Source organism: Malus sylvestris, chromosome 9, assembly GCF_916048215.2.
Source record: "Malus sylvestris chromosome 9, drMalSylv7.2, whole genome shotgun sequence".
In the NCBI taxonomy this organism is placed as follows: domain Eukaryota; kingdom Viridiplantae; phylum Streptophyta; class Magnoliopsida; order Rosales; family Rosaceae; genus Malus; species Malus sylvestris.
The window spans coordinates 4,183,257-4,196,345 of record NC_062268.1 but is presented as its reverse complement, the minus strand read 5'-3'; the positions used below and the strand labels follow the sequence as shown (position 1 = coordinate 4,196,345).

The window sequence follows — 13,089 nt, the reverse complement described above, 5'->3', positions numbered from 1 at the left end:
TGCAGATCATGGCCATGGTAATTTATAAATTAGGGTTTCTGATTTAGGAAATTAGGGTTTCTGATTTAGGAAATTAGGGTTTTTTATTTATGTGGGTTGTTTCTGATTTAGGAATTTTGTGGGTTTCTGATTTTGTTTTGATTCATCAACTGATGTAATTTGTAATTGCGAGGGTGGAGGTCTTGGATTCGTGGAAAGATGACTTCTCTGGTTCGATTTGCCGATTTGAACAATTTGATTATTTGTGAGATTGATTTGATGTAGTTTTGTGCGTAAGAGTAATGGGTTCTGTTTGAAACTATGGATCTGGGATTTCAATGGGCTTGCTTATTTCGGGACATGCATGGAAGTTGAATCGATTATGTGTGTTGTGTGTGTGTATTCAAGAGCAGAGAGTATGTGTGTTGTGTGTGTGTGCTCGGTGGAGAAGCTGTGGTGCGACGACGAAGGCAGCATGGCGGTGGTTCTGGAGTCTTTTCCGTAGCGGTTTCGCAAAAAAAAAAAAAAAAAAAAAACCAAGGACCGGTGGACCCGGCCCGGACCGGCCCGTTTGAAACGGGCCGGGTTCGGTCCGATTCCTGTAATGAAATATGATGTACCCGACTCGGCCCGGCCCGTTTCTTTTAACCTGCGGTTCCTTGAAAATTAGGTCCGGCCCGGCTCGGCCCGCCCCGTGCCCAGCCCTAAAATTTAGACCTTTCGAGAGAGAGAAATAGATTTGGACCGTTTTAGGGCTTTGTTTTGTATAATATTCGACAATGAATCGGGATAATGAGGACCACAAAACTCCTTAAACAACGCCACGTGTATGATTCATCGAAGTAGCCAAGTAGGCTTACCACAAACACCATAGAGACTAGAGTACCAAATAATTCTCGACGATTCCGGATGTCTCCCCATTCTTTTTCGGTGACGATAATTAATAAAAAATAAAATTCGAAATTCGAGCTTCGTCCGTTAATCGCTTCGTTCGTTCGCTTCACTCATATCTGAATCGTTTCACAGGAAGCCGCGAAAAAGCTCTCCACAGAGTCCACATCTTTTCCCAATTCCCACGCAAAGCTCCTTCTTCCTTCTTCCTTCCTCCCACCGTTTCAAAGCAACCTCCCTTTCCTCCTCTGCATATCCAATACCCACTTCCCACAACGCTCCCACAACAATCACAACCTTTTCTTCGAGCTCCTCCAATGGCGTCGGCGGCCTCGTTCGCTTCCGGGGTCGGTCTACTTCATCTTCCCCAATCTGTTTCTCCCAAATGCTGCAATAAAGCTTCCGTCTTTGCCCGCCCCCACCACTCCCTCAGCTTCAATTCCCAACCCGACTCCTTCCGGGCCTTAATTTCGAGGCAATCGACTCCGAACGGTGCGTTCCGAACTGGGCTGCGGCGACTCGGTCGGAATTCGAGGCCTTTCGTCGTGCGCTGTGATGCTTCGACTGGAAATGGAAGGGTATGGTTTATTGTTTGTGTTGTTTTAGCTTAAAAAAATGTTGGGCTTTTGATTTTTTTGTGTACAAAATGGATGTGACGGGGTTTTGGTATTGGTGGTGTGACAGATTACACAGCAGGATTTTACAGAAATGGCGTGGCAAGCGATTGTTTCGTCGCCGGAAGTGGCGAAAGAGAACAAGCATCAGATAGTGGAGACTGAGCATTTGTTGAAGGCACTCTTGGAGCAGAAGAATGGTCTTGCTCGTCGGATTTTCTCCAAGGCCGGGGTCGACAATACCCGGCTTCTCGAGGCCACTGATAAGTATATTCAACGACAACCAAAGGTATTTTTCGAGTTGTCTTTGTAATGATTAATCACATGGATTTAGTTTTTGTTTATGACTTTGGCATTTTGCCTGTTTCACTCATGAAATTTATGAATGTGTAATAGCGTGTTAGTTTTGTGATGTTAAGAGAGTAAATTAATTGTCTTAAACAAGAGTAGATTAATGACTGAGGGTAGATGTGAACTGTAGGTGCAAACTTAGATTTTGATCTTTATGACTTTGGAGGCCGTTAGGTTTGTGACATAGTTTTCAGACGGCCTACGAGATACTAAAAACATGTATTTAGTTGACTGCTATGACTACATACATTCTCTACATTGGTGTCTTTCACCTGAAATGCTGATTAACTTGTGTCTGTCTCTGTTTAATTACAATAGGTTCTTGGTGAATCTTCGGGGTCAGTGTTGGGACGTGATTTGGAAGCCTTGATTCAGCGAGCCAGGGATTACAAGAAAGAGTATGGGGACTCATTTGTGTCTGTGGAGCATTTGGTTCTTGGTTTCGCCCAAGATCAACGATTCGGGAAGCAATTATTTAGGGATTTTCAATTAACCAAGGAAAGCTTGAAATCTGCTATAGAATCCATAAGGGGACGTCAATCAGTTATTGACCAAGGTTGTGTGCATTTCAGTACTTTATCTTTTTTACCACTGTTCATGGTTTGTGCGTTTGTGTATGTATATGTTGTAAGATTCATATAGCCGATCCCACTCAGTGACTTGGATTTTCCAAGTCTCCAACCGAGAAGTTTTCCTCACTCGGGAAATTAAGGGAACACTACCTCAACCTATATGCTCCACTCACAAAGCTTCAACATACAAGCTTCAACAAAAGAAAATTCAAAGAACTTAGCGAAGAAGGCTTTGGTGTATTTAACACAATACGTTGAAATGAAGGAAAGCTTATTTATTGATATTCCCGATAAGTTACAAATATGTACATATACTTGAGTCAAAATAAACAAACAAGAGGGAGCCTTCACAAAGGTTGCTTAGGAGAAGTCTCAGCAGTCGGTAGAGCCCCAGAAAGAGAAGGCACCGGAGGGGGATCATTCGGAGCCTCAGTACTGGACAAAACCCTAGAAGGAGGAGGCATCAGAGATTGATCATTTGGAGCCTCATTACGCGGTACAGCCCCAGAAGACGAAGGCAATAAATGCCTTTGGAACAAACCCACAAATCTCTGATGATCAAGTAAAACCTGACCATCAGATTCCTTCATCTGGTCAAGCTTCCTCTTCATGTTTGTAGCATAGTCATGCGCGAGCCGGTGCAACTGTTTATTCTCATGCTTGAGCCCTCTAATCTCCTGTTTGAGACTCATCACTTCAGCCGCCAATGATTCAACTTGGCGGGTTCGAGCAAATAGGCGTTGGGCCATATTAGACACAGAACCTGCACACTGAACACTGAGAGCCAGAGAATCCTTAACAGACAACTCATCAGACCGTTTGGAAAGTAGTCTGTTATCTTTGGGAGTGAGAAGGTTCCTGGCCACTACCGCAGCGGTCATATCATTCTTCATCACGGAATCCCCAACGGTAAGAGGACCAGTAGGGGAGACGAAGGATGGGCGCCATATGTTGTCTGGAGAAGGCGGGGCTGCCTCTTCAACAAGGTTCAAGTCAAAACGACGGTCGGAGGGGCCAGACATTTTCAAAGGTGTTGAAGAGAGAAGAGGTCGGACAAATCAAGATCTTAGAAGTGCAAGAATGGAGCTTTTACTGGTGGATATTCAAGTGTGCTTTGGAACTTAATGTCAGCCCCTATAAAAATCTGCACTCGACGAAGCTTCAGAAATCGAAGAGGCGCCTGCTCAGAAATCGAAGAGGCGTTTGCTTTCTCAAAAGCTGGGCTGCTCAGAGACCACGAGGGTCGATCTCAGAAATCGAAGAGGTGTTTGCTTTCTCAAAAGCTGGGCTGCTCAAAGACCACAAAGGCCGATCTCAGAAATCGAAGAGGCTTGCTTTCTCAAAAGCTGGGCTACTCAGAGACCACGAGGGCCGATTTCAGAAATCGAAGAGGCACCTACTTTTCCAGCCTTGTCAGCACCTGTCACACGCACACTCAGCTTTGCGGAAATTATGGGCATTCTGTTGAAGATTTCTGGCGAAGTAGAAAGCACATGAATCGTACTGTTCAATCACCCACTTCCCACACGCAACAGTAGATCATGGGTACCACAGATAACTTTGCCAAAGTTCTCTGACAAAGTTGAGACACGTGAAGCTTGCAGCTCCCACTACATCGCTCTGACCAAGAAGGGTAAAAGAATTGCAAAGAAACAACACTAACAAAGTTTAGACACATAAATTTTGAAGGTCTAGCTACCATATTATTACCCACAAGGGTAAAGGAACAGTACCACTGCTGGATAATTGGAAAGTCCCGGTGTGTCAACCTCTGTGCTTCGTGGCAAGGTAGACTAGCAAACATGCCCAACCTTTACTCACATTCGAGAAAACACTCCTAACAAGATTGTTTGCTCCAAAATCGAAGAGGCACCGCCCTCCGAATCTCGAGAGCCAGACTCCCAATATGATTACTTTCTCAAAAATCGAAGAGAGGGTAAAGGAACAGTACCACTGCTGGATAATTGGAAAGTCCCTGTGTGTCAACCTTTGTGCTTCGTGGCAAGGTAGACTAGCAAACATGCCCAACCTTTACTCACATTCGAGAAAACACTCCCAACAAGATTGCTTGCTCCAAAATCGAAGAGGCACCGCCCTCCGAATCTCGAGAGCCAGACTCCCAACATGATTACTTTCTCAAAATCGAAGAGAGGGTAAAGGAACAGTACCACTGCTGGATAATTGGAAAGTCCCTGTGTGTCAACCTTTGTGCTTCGTGGCAAGGTAGACTAGCAAACATGCCCAACCTTTACTCACATTCGAGAAAACACTCCCAACAAGATTGCTTGCTCCAAAATCGAAGAGGCACGGCCCTCCGAATCTCGAGAGCCAGACTCCCAACATGATTACTTTCTCAAAAATTGAAGAGACACCACTCTCCGAATCTCGAGAGCCAGACCCCCAGCAGGATTGCTTTCTCAAAAATCGAAGAGGCATCGTTCTCCGAATCTCGAGAGCCAGACCCCCGACAGGTCTGTAATCTTCACACGCAACATCAGCTTTCCAGATACCACAAACCACTTTTTCAAAGTGCTCTGACAGAGTTAAAACATGTGAAGCTGGCAGCTCCCACTACCGTGCTATAACCAAGCAGGGTAAAGGAATAGCATTATTACTTGATGTTAGGGAGACTCCTATATATGTCGACTTCCATCCCTAACGGACAGGCAGACCTGCAAAAATGCTCAACCCTTTCTCTTATCTGAGAGGGCACTCCCAACAAAGCCTTTCGAAATATTCAGCTTTCTTTCCCCCCGATAATACCTCTGTAAACAAGCTATAGTAGAGCAAGAATATCTCATATCATCAGGGTTAAAAGCAAGAGTATCCCATATCATGCTTTTTCCCTGTCTTTTCCTTTGGCCTTGTTCTTACCTGCAAGACAAGGAGAAAGAGAGCAATCAGTCAGCACTTGGAATCAAGCTTCCAGCCAGGAACTGACTGCCTGGAACCTCTTACCTGATTACTTACCTGGCATTGCTCTCGAGTACTCATCTTCAACATCTTATGCTTCCAAGGAAGATACCGCATCTGCCTGAGGAACAGATAGGGCAAGTGAGAAGGATACAAGGAAGCATGTGGAGACAAGCGTAACAGCACACGTGCCGATACATCCACTACTCTATCAAAAGCAAAAGTATCCCATATCAGCAGGGTCGAACGTACTCTAGATTTGATGGACTTGTTTTGACCCTCAAATTCTTCAGTCGGCCTTATACTCTGGAGGAAACCAGAAAACCCTCCAGCCTAGTTCAAGAATAAGCCTGTGGAAAGTTACTTCTTCAAAAGCAAAAGTATCCCATATCATCTCTCCTCATTTTTCTTCTCTTTATCCTTCATGCTGCCTGCAAGATAGGGAGAATGTGAACAATCAGCCGGAGCTCTGATTGCTTACCTTGTCTGTCACCTCTTTCAGCAGATCCCCCAGCTCGGCGACTTGGGAGACTCCTACTACATGGTTTGTATCTCGCTTGACCAAGCATGAAACTACAAGTAAGCTTCAAGTGAAATTGATACATTACCTTGTGCATCTCCACCAGTTACAGATACCACCCCTGGATGGAGGAAGAGTACTTCCAGAGAAGATGCCACATCTACCTATGAGACAGATAAGGCAAGTCAAGACGATACCACACTCCGGTACTTAGAAGTTTCGTGGCTACGAGATCATTCTCCCACAATATTTCCTAATGTCATTTGTACTAAATCATTCACTTGTACTCACTCAAGGAGAGCTTGAACCTATGTACTTGTGTAAACCCTTCACAATTAATGAGAACTCCTCTATTCCGTGGACGTAGCCAATCTGGGTGAACCACGTACATCTTGTGTTTGCTTTCCTATCTCTATCCATTTATATACTTATCCACACTAATGACCGGAGCAATCTAGCGAAGATCACAAAAAGTGACCGTTTTCGCTACCTAGGATCTATCTTGCAAGAGAACGGAGAATTAGATGGAGATCTCAACCATAGAATACAAGCTGGATGGATGAAGTGTAAGAGTGCATCCGGCGTGTTGTGTGACCGTCGTAGGCCACTGAAGCTCAAGGAAAATTTTATAGGACGGCAATAAGGCCAGCGATGTTGTATGGCACAGAATGTTGGGCGGTGAAGCATCAACGTACACAAAATGGGTGTAGCGGAGATGAGGATGCTTCGTGGGATGTATGGGCACACGAGAAAGGATAAGATTGGGAATTAGGATATCCGAGGTAAAGTAGGAGTAGACAAAATTGAAGGAAATATGAGAGAAAATCGGTTCCGGTGGTTTGGACATGTGCAAAGAAGGTCTACTGACGCTCCGGTTCGAAAATGTGACTACGGGACAGAGGTTCGGGGCCGAAGGAGTAGAGGAAGACCTAGGAAAACTTTGGAAGAGACTCTAAGAAAAGACTTGAGTACTTGGATCTAACGGAGGACATGACACAAATGAGCGCAATGGCGTTCTAGGATTCATATAGCCGACCCCACTTAGTGGGAAAAGGCTTTGTTGTTGTTGTTGTTGTTGTGTTCCAGTCTTCTCCCATTGTTTGATAGCGGTTTCAGTGTTCTGTTTGTTGTGCTGTGCTATGGAAATGTGACTCCAATTATGTTGCAGATCCTGAAGGGAAATATGAAGCACTTGAAAGGTACGGAAAAGATTTAACAGCTATGGCAAAGGCAGGAAAGCTTGACCCCGTGATAGGAAGAGATGATGAAATTCGCAGGTGCATCCAGATTCTCTCCAGAAGAACAAAGAACAATCCGGTGCTGATTGGTGAACCAGGTGTTGGAAAAACTGCAATTTCCGAAGGGTGAGTAGCTTGTTGTTTGCCTGTGTATATGTGAGTACCTAGTTGGCTTCCCATATAAAAAGCTAGCTGGTTCTGGGTTATCTTATGTTATCTGTAATCTAAGTTATTCATCAGCTTGCTCAAACTAATCTATGTTGACCTTGTTTGGAGGCCTTTTACCGACTTTAGTCTCTATTGTGTACATCAATCTAACTCTAGTTCTTCAACAGGCTTGCTCAAAGAATTGTGCAAGGGGACGTCCCACAAGCTCTGATGAATCGTAAGGTGTGTGCTCTATCTTGAGTCTGATGCCTCCTACCAGTAATATGTGCTGCCCCCGCATCGCCTTGTGCATATGCTCAGCTATTGATAAATTGATTATGGGTAATGTAGTAGCACAGTTCTGATAAGTTGGTTGCAAAATCTGGATATTTACGTGACCTATTCTTTTACAGTTGATATCCCTTGACATGGGATCGCTGATTGCTGGGGCAAAATATCGGGGAGAATTTGAGGACAGGCTGAAGGCAGTACTCAGGGAAGTAACAGAATCAGAGGGCCAGATAATCCTTTTTATTGATGAGATCCACACAGTTGTTGGGGCAGGTATTAAGCGTACTAAATTAAAATTATTTTCATATACTGTGGTGGTATAAGCATTTAATGATCAATCTTTTTAATATCTTTTTTCCTCTGTTTCTGTTGTCCTTTGTTAATGGTTTGTTCTGAATTAAATCCGTTAACAATAATTCTATCCAAGTGGTTTGGTTGGTTGAAGAATAATGTTTTGGCTTTTAGGGAGATGATGATGTATGTTATGTTCAGGTGCTACAAACGGTGCAATGGATGCTGGTAATCTCTTAAAACCCATGCTTGGTCGAGGAGAGTTGCGGTGTATAGGTGCGACGACGCTGGATGAGTATCGCAAATATATTGAGAAAGATCCGGCATTGGAGCGTCGGTTCCAGCAAGTTTATGTTGATCAACCTACAGTAGAAGATACCATTTCAATACTCCGGGGACTGCGTGAGAGATACGAGTTGCATCATGGAGTCCGAATTTCTGATGGTGCACTGGTGGAAGCTGCAATTCTCTCAGACCGCTACATCAGTGGGCGATTTTTACCTGATAAAGGTAATACTATCACAGCCCATACAGTAAACATATTGAACTATCTCTGCTTGAACTAGATATTTATCCATGCACTTGTGTGAGATGTTACATTGATCCTAATAATCACTTTGATTGCAGCAATTGACTTGGTTGATGAAGCTGCTGCTAAATTGAAAATGGAGATTACGTCAAAGCCCACGGCCCTAGATGAGATCAATCGTTCAGTGTTGAAACTTGAAATGGAGAGATTGTCCCTTACAAATGATACGGACAAAGCTTCAAAAGAGAGATTGAACCGCCTTGAGGCTGAGTTATCTCTCTTAAAAGAAAAACAATCCGAGTTGGCTGAGCAGTGGGAGCATGAAAAATCTGTCATGACTCGCATTCAGTCAATCAAGGAAGAGGTATGTACTATTTACATGTTTTTAAAATTTGTTAAAGTCCTGTTTCTCTTAGATCAGTTAGCATGACAGTTATCATTATTTATTCTGAAATGAAAAAAAAAAAAAAAAGTCTGAAATAACTACTACACAATTCTTTATTTGTCCAAGCTTGAAATATTAGTAATTCAGCGGGAAGAATATACAATTTTCCAAGTCAAATAATTGTTAATTAACTGGTTAGTAAGTAAAAAGTGGGAAGATAATTTGAAAGAATTTGGCTATTAAGTAACGACTAACAAGTCTGGGTAATGTTACAGATTGACAGAGTAAATCTTGAGATCCAGCAAGCCGAACGAGAGTATGATCTCAACCGTGCTGCTGAGTTGAAGTACGGGAGTCTGAATTCTTTGCAGCGACAACTCGGTGGTGCAGAAAAAGAGCTTGATGAGTATATGAGGTCTGGGAAGTCCATGCTGAGAGAGGAAGTTACTGGAAGTGATATTGCTGAAATAGTAAGTAAGTGGACCGGTATTCCTGTTTCCAAGCTTCAACAATCGGAGAGGGAGAAGCTCTTACATTTGGAGGATGAGCTGCATAAACGTGTTGTAGGTCAGGATCCTGCAGTGAGATCAGTCGCTGAAGCTATTCAGCGGTCTCGGGCAGGTCTCTCGGATCCTCATCGCCCTATTGCTAGTTTCATGTTCATGGGTCCCACTGGTGTTGGGAAGACAGAACTAGCTAAGGCCCTTGCCTCCTACATGTTCAACACAGAAGAAGCACTCGTAAGAATCGATATGAGCGAGTACATGGAAAAGCATGCTGTTTCGAGATTGATAGGAGCTCCACCTGGTTATGTGGGGTATGAAGAGGGAGGACAGCTGACAGAGGTGGTTCGCCGGAGACCGTATTCAGTTATTTTGTTCGATGAGATAGAGAAGGCACATTCTGATGTGTTCAACGTGTTCCTTCAAATTTTAGACGATGGGAGAATAACCGACTCACAGGGTCGCACTGTGAGTTTCACCAACACTGTCATCATCATGACCTCAAATGTGGGCTCACAGTACATACTAAACGCTGATGATGACAGCACTCCAAGGGAGTTGGCTTACGAAACTATAAAGCAGCGGGTAATGGAGGCTGCAAGATCAATATTCCGTCCTGAGTTCATGAACCGGGTTGATGAGTACATAGTTTTCCAGCCCTTGGACCGCGATCAGATAAGCCGTATTGTCAAGTTACAGGTAATTTCCAAAACGCTTTTGGCTCGGTAACTTTCGTTGTTGACATGTATATATAGGTATAACAGCATCGTCTTTTGCTCACATCTTTTACATTTTTATTGCAGTTGGACCGAGTGCAAAAGAGAATTGCAGACCGGAAGATGAAGCTCAAGGTGAGCGATGCAGCTCTCCAGCTTCTCGGAAGTCTTGGGTATGATCCAAACTACGGTGCTAGGCCGGTGAAGCGGGTGATACAGCAATATGTCGAAAACGAGCTTGCCAAGGGCATATTGAGAGGAGAGTTTAGGGAGGAAGACACTGTTTTTATCGACACAGAGGTCACGGCATTTTCCAATGGCCAGCTCCCCCAGCAAAAGCTAGTGTTCAGGACGTTAGAAACGGACTCAGAATCTCCGGCTACAGAGAACCAAGAAGCTTTGTCGGAGACTCGATAGACGATGACATAGTTGGGCAGAGATACTTAAATTATACTCGGGATGTTTCTCTTGTATATGACATGTTTTATGTCGAAGATTATAAACTTCTAAATATGCTTTAATCTTCGTGTTCGTATTATTATGTTTCCCCGATTTTCCGACATCCTATTTTCTCCGATTTTCTGACATTTCAGAACTGTGAGCCTTATATTGCTCAAAATTTTCTGCATTTTCCTATCGACTTCTTGATGCCGTTTTTCACCGAGGGACGAAGAGTGCAAAAGGTTAAAACCAGAGTTCAACGCACGATCTCGTGTCTAGGAGAAAGGTGTTTCCACGGTGTTGATTTTAACTTCGATACACTTGACGTTGGATGCTGTTGTAGTCGCATATTAAGTGTAAGTAAATACTATTTTGTACTAAAAGTAAATATCAGTGGCGGAGCCAGCATGGGATCATTAGCTGTCCATCCTAATAACTTAAAAAACCCCTTGTATGTTTGTTTGTATATTGTGCTTCACCCCTATAAACAACTATGACACTAAATTACAACTTCTCCTCCTGCTTCTTATATTTTCTTCTATCATATTTGTCTTCATTTTCTCTCTTCTTGTATGAAATACTGTAGTTGAAAATCTTTAACGGTCTTCAACATTACTTCACTGTATCTTGCATCCACTCTGGACAAACCTCTACAATAACAATAGTTGTCACTTTGTCAATATATGTTAGCATAAACTTTCTACATATGTTAACAGGAATTGACATGTACTTATGTACGCAACGAAATAGCTGGTAACTTGGTAAACATTTGAGCTACAAATTTCTTTCATTTGTGGTGGGACGCATAAACTTCGATCAGATGCAAGTCATCCGAGCCGTTCGAAAAATCCAACGTAGTCTGTACCGTTGGATTAAACAACAGTCGGACCGTGGTTTGATATTTGAGTGCAAAATTGCAGTTCGGTAGTTCAGTAGTACCGCGCCAACACTTAACACTCTCGAGAAAGTGCAGAAATTTGACATCTGAGAAGCCCAAGGCGGAGGAGACAAATTGAAATGGGTAATCTGTCAACCGAGCTCGAAGAACAAATGGGTAAATTCCCATTTTTTGAAATTTATTTGTTATTAATTTTTGTTAAATTTTCTTTTTTCGGTGGCAGATGAAAGAGATGAGGAAGTGGTGGAGGAATCAAAAGGTGGGAACTTTGGGGAGGCGATGGAAGGAGTGGCCTCAATAGCACTTTTACCATGTGGGTCCCTCTCCGGCCACTTCATCCACCGCCAGGACTCCGTTAACGTCTGCTTCGGCCTTCAGGGAACCGGTAACTCTTTCATCTGTTGATTCACTGTAAATTTCGATGCTTGATGCTGATGAAGTTTTCTTTACCGCGTTGGTCAGAGTTGGCATGTGAAAAGGAGTGCAGCAGGGGCGAGGATTACCGTCTGATCAAGCTTGCAATCATAGATTTCAATGTACGATGGATTTTACAATTTTCTTTTACTCTGTAAAATTTACCCTTTTCATATTTTTTTAATCTTATGGATTTTTTTTCTTTCTGTGTGGATATTTACAGAGGAAGAAAGAAAAAGTTGTAGTTGTGGAGTGCAGAGGCCATGATGCTGCCCGGTTGCAGAGCATTGATCATGCTCATGGGTAAATCCTTTTTATATTTTCTTGCTGATTTTTTTACAAGCCTTTGGATGAACAAACCCGTTTGATAACCATTTCGTTTTTAGTTTTTATGTTTTTGCGCTTGAGAGTTTGATACAATTGAGTCGTTTTTTATCTTTTCATTTTTGTGAATTTCTGTTTTCGTTTATAAATTACTCCTTCGGAATTGATCATTGCGCGGAGATGACATATTTTTCCCCTTGTTTGCGTTCATTGGCGGGCAGTTGGGAGGAGGATGTTGTGGATCTAGTTGAAGAGCAGCATGGAAAGAACAAGGTTTTGGTTTCCTTTAACTGCGAGACGCTGAAATCCGATGCAGCAGCGGAAGATCATATCAGGAAATTTCTGCCCAAATTAGCCGGCCTAGATGCCGTTGTGTAAGGCTTTTATCCCCTATATTTCTCCTAAATTTCACTTGCAAACAACTTTTGTTAATCAGACTACTGTTTTCGTCGAGTGTCATCACTGCATCCGTTTAGAGAAACTTTCGTTGAATGTGCATCTCAGAATACAAGTTGGCATCTATTTCTTTGCAAAGGATCTTTCGGAACACGTTCCAGAGATAAACGTATTTAGAGAACCGTCTACTTTCTAGTTTCTGCAAGCCTTTGCTCTATAGGTTTTCGGGTTACTTCTGTATAGTCATATGCCGGTTATTCATAAAAGTTGCTTGTTTGTCAAGTGTTTCTCAGTTCCATATGCCTTGTACATGCTCTTACTGGAGACTACAATTTTGCAGCAACATCGGTAGGATGACAATTTCGGGGTTGGACTTTGAAGCGGAGGAATGAGCGGAATACAATCTGATGTATATAACGTACTATGTCGCTTTGGTTTTACGCAATCTGATTCTGGTATGTAAGCAACATGAAACTGGAACACGAGATTGATCGCGTATCCTTACGTTGCTAATCTTCTCTTAAAGAGGTTGCATAATCCGACTCTTAAGCCCGATGTACCCCAGATCGAATACAGGAAAGAGTTTTAATCATTTTCCGCCCTCTCTGTGATGCGTAATTTAAATCTCTGAACTAAATTTTGAGCAACTCAAGCATCTGGAAATCACGCGACGAGA

At 43.0% G+C, this 13,089-nt stretch overlaps 3 protein-coding genes across 8 annotated transcripts in view; 2 read left to right on the top strand and 1 right to left on the bottom strand.

Annotated features, from left to right (window-relative positions):
- The first annotated feature begins 845 nt into the window (after positions 1-845).
- LOC126582171 (chaperone protein ClpB3, chloroplastic-like) lies at positions 846-10,478 on the top strand. The gene is made up of 10 exons (XM_050246192.1): positions 846-1,448; positions 1,555-1,773; positions 2,154-2,391; positions 7,009-7,204; positions 7,414-7,468; positions 7,639-7,789; positions 8,009-8,317; positions 8,435-8,700; positions 8,997-9,923; positions 10,028-10,478. Exons 1-10 carry the CDS (start codon positions 1,188-1,190, stop codon positions 10,355-10,357), a joined length of 2,952 nt encoding a protein of 983 aa, XP_050102149.1. The 5' UTR covers positions 846-1,187; the 3' UTR covers positions 10,358-10,478.
- Positions 2,662-13,089, bottom strand: part of LOC126582181 (uncharacterized) — a 98,866-nt gene continuing 88,438 nt past the window's right edge. For 2 of the 5 annotated variants that reach the window (XM_050246210.1, XM_050246213.1), the window contains one exon: positions 2,662-4,653. In XM_050246210.1, coding sequence (XP_050102167.1) covers positions 2,755-3,429 — 675 coding nt within the window. In that variant the 5' untranslated portion in view covers positions 3,430-4,653 and the 3' untranslated portion in view covers positions 2,662-2,754. Of the gene's footprint in view, positions 5,520-13,089 lie in introns of those variants that run through there. The other 3 variants (XM_050246214.1, XM_050246212.1, XM_050246215.1) reach the window with 3 other exon arrangements.
- On the top strand, positions 11,237-13,005 carry LOC126582182 (uncharacterized). Of its 2 annotated transcripts, none has more exons than XM_050246217.1 (6): positions 11,237-11,402; positions 11,503-11,664; positions 11,742-11,815; positions 11,917-11,996; positions 12,239-12,391; positions 12,754-13,005. In XM_050246217.1, exons 1-6 carry the CDS (start codon positions 11,399-11,401, stop codon positions 12,803-12,805), a joined length of 525 nt encoding a protein of 174 aa, XP_050102174.1. In that variant the 5' UTR covers positions 11,237-11,398; the 3' UTR covers positions 12,806-13,005. The 2 variants fall into 2 exon arrangements, with proteins under 2 accessions (XP_050102174.1, XP_050102173.1); XM_050246216.1 differs by having other exon boundaries at positions 11,257-11,435.

Excerpts from the sequence above, each read along its gene's own strand:
- LOC126582171 (XM_050246192.1), top strand. The coding sequence starts at position 1,188 with ATGGCGTCGGCGGCCTCGTTCGCTTCCGGGGTCGGTCTACTTCATCTT. Across the intron at positions 7,205-7,413 it reads AAAACTGCAATTTCCGAAGG|GCTTGCTCAAAGAATTGTGC; the intron begins GTGAGTAGCTTG and ends GTTCTTCAACAG. Across the intron at positions 7,790-8,008 it reads CCACACAGTTGTTGGGGCAG|GTGCTACAAACGGTGCAATG; the intron begins GTATTAAGCGTA and ends TGTTATGTTCAG.
- LOC126582182 (XM_050246216.1), top strand. The coding sequence starts at position 11,399 with ATGGGTAATCTGTCAACCGAGCTCGAAGAACAAATGG. Across the intron at positions 11,665-11,741 it reads CTTCGGCCTTCAGGGAACCG|AGTTGGCATGTGAAAAGGAG; the intron begins GTAACTCTTTCA and ends CGCGTTGGTCAG. Across the intron at positions 12,392-12,753 it reads GCCGGCCTAGATGCCGTTGT|CAACATCGGTAGGATGACAA; the intron begins GTAAGGCTTTTA and ends ACAATTTTGCAG.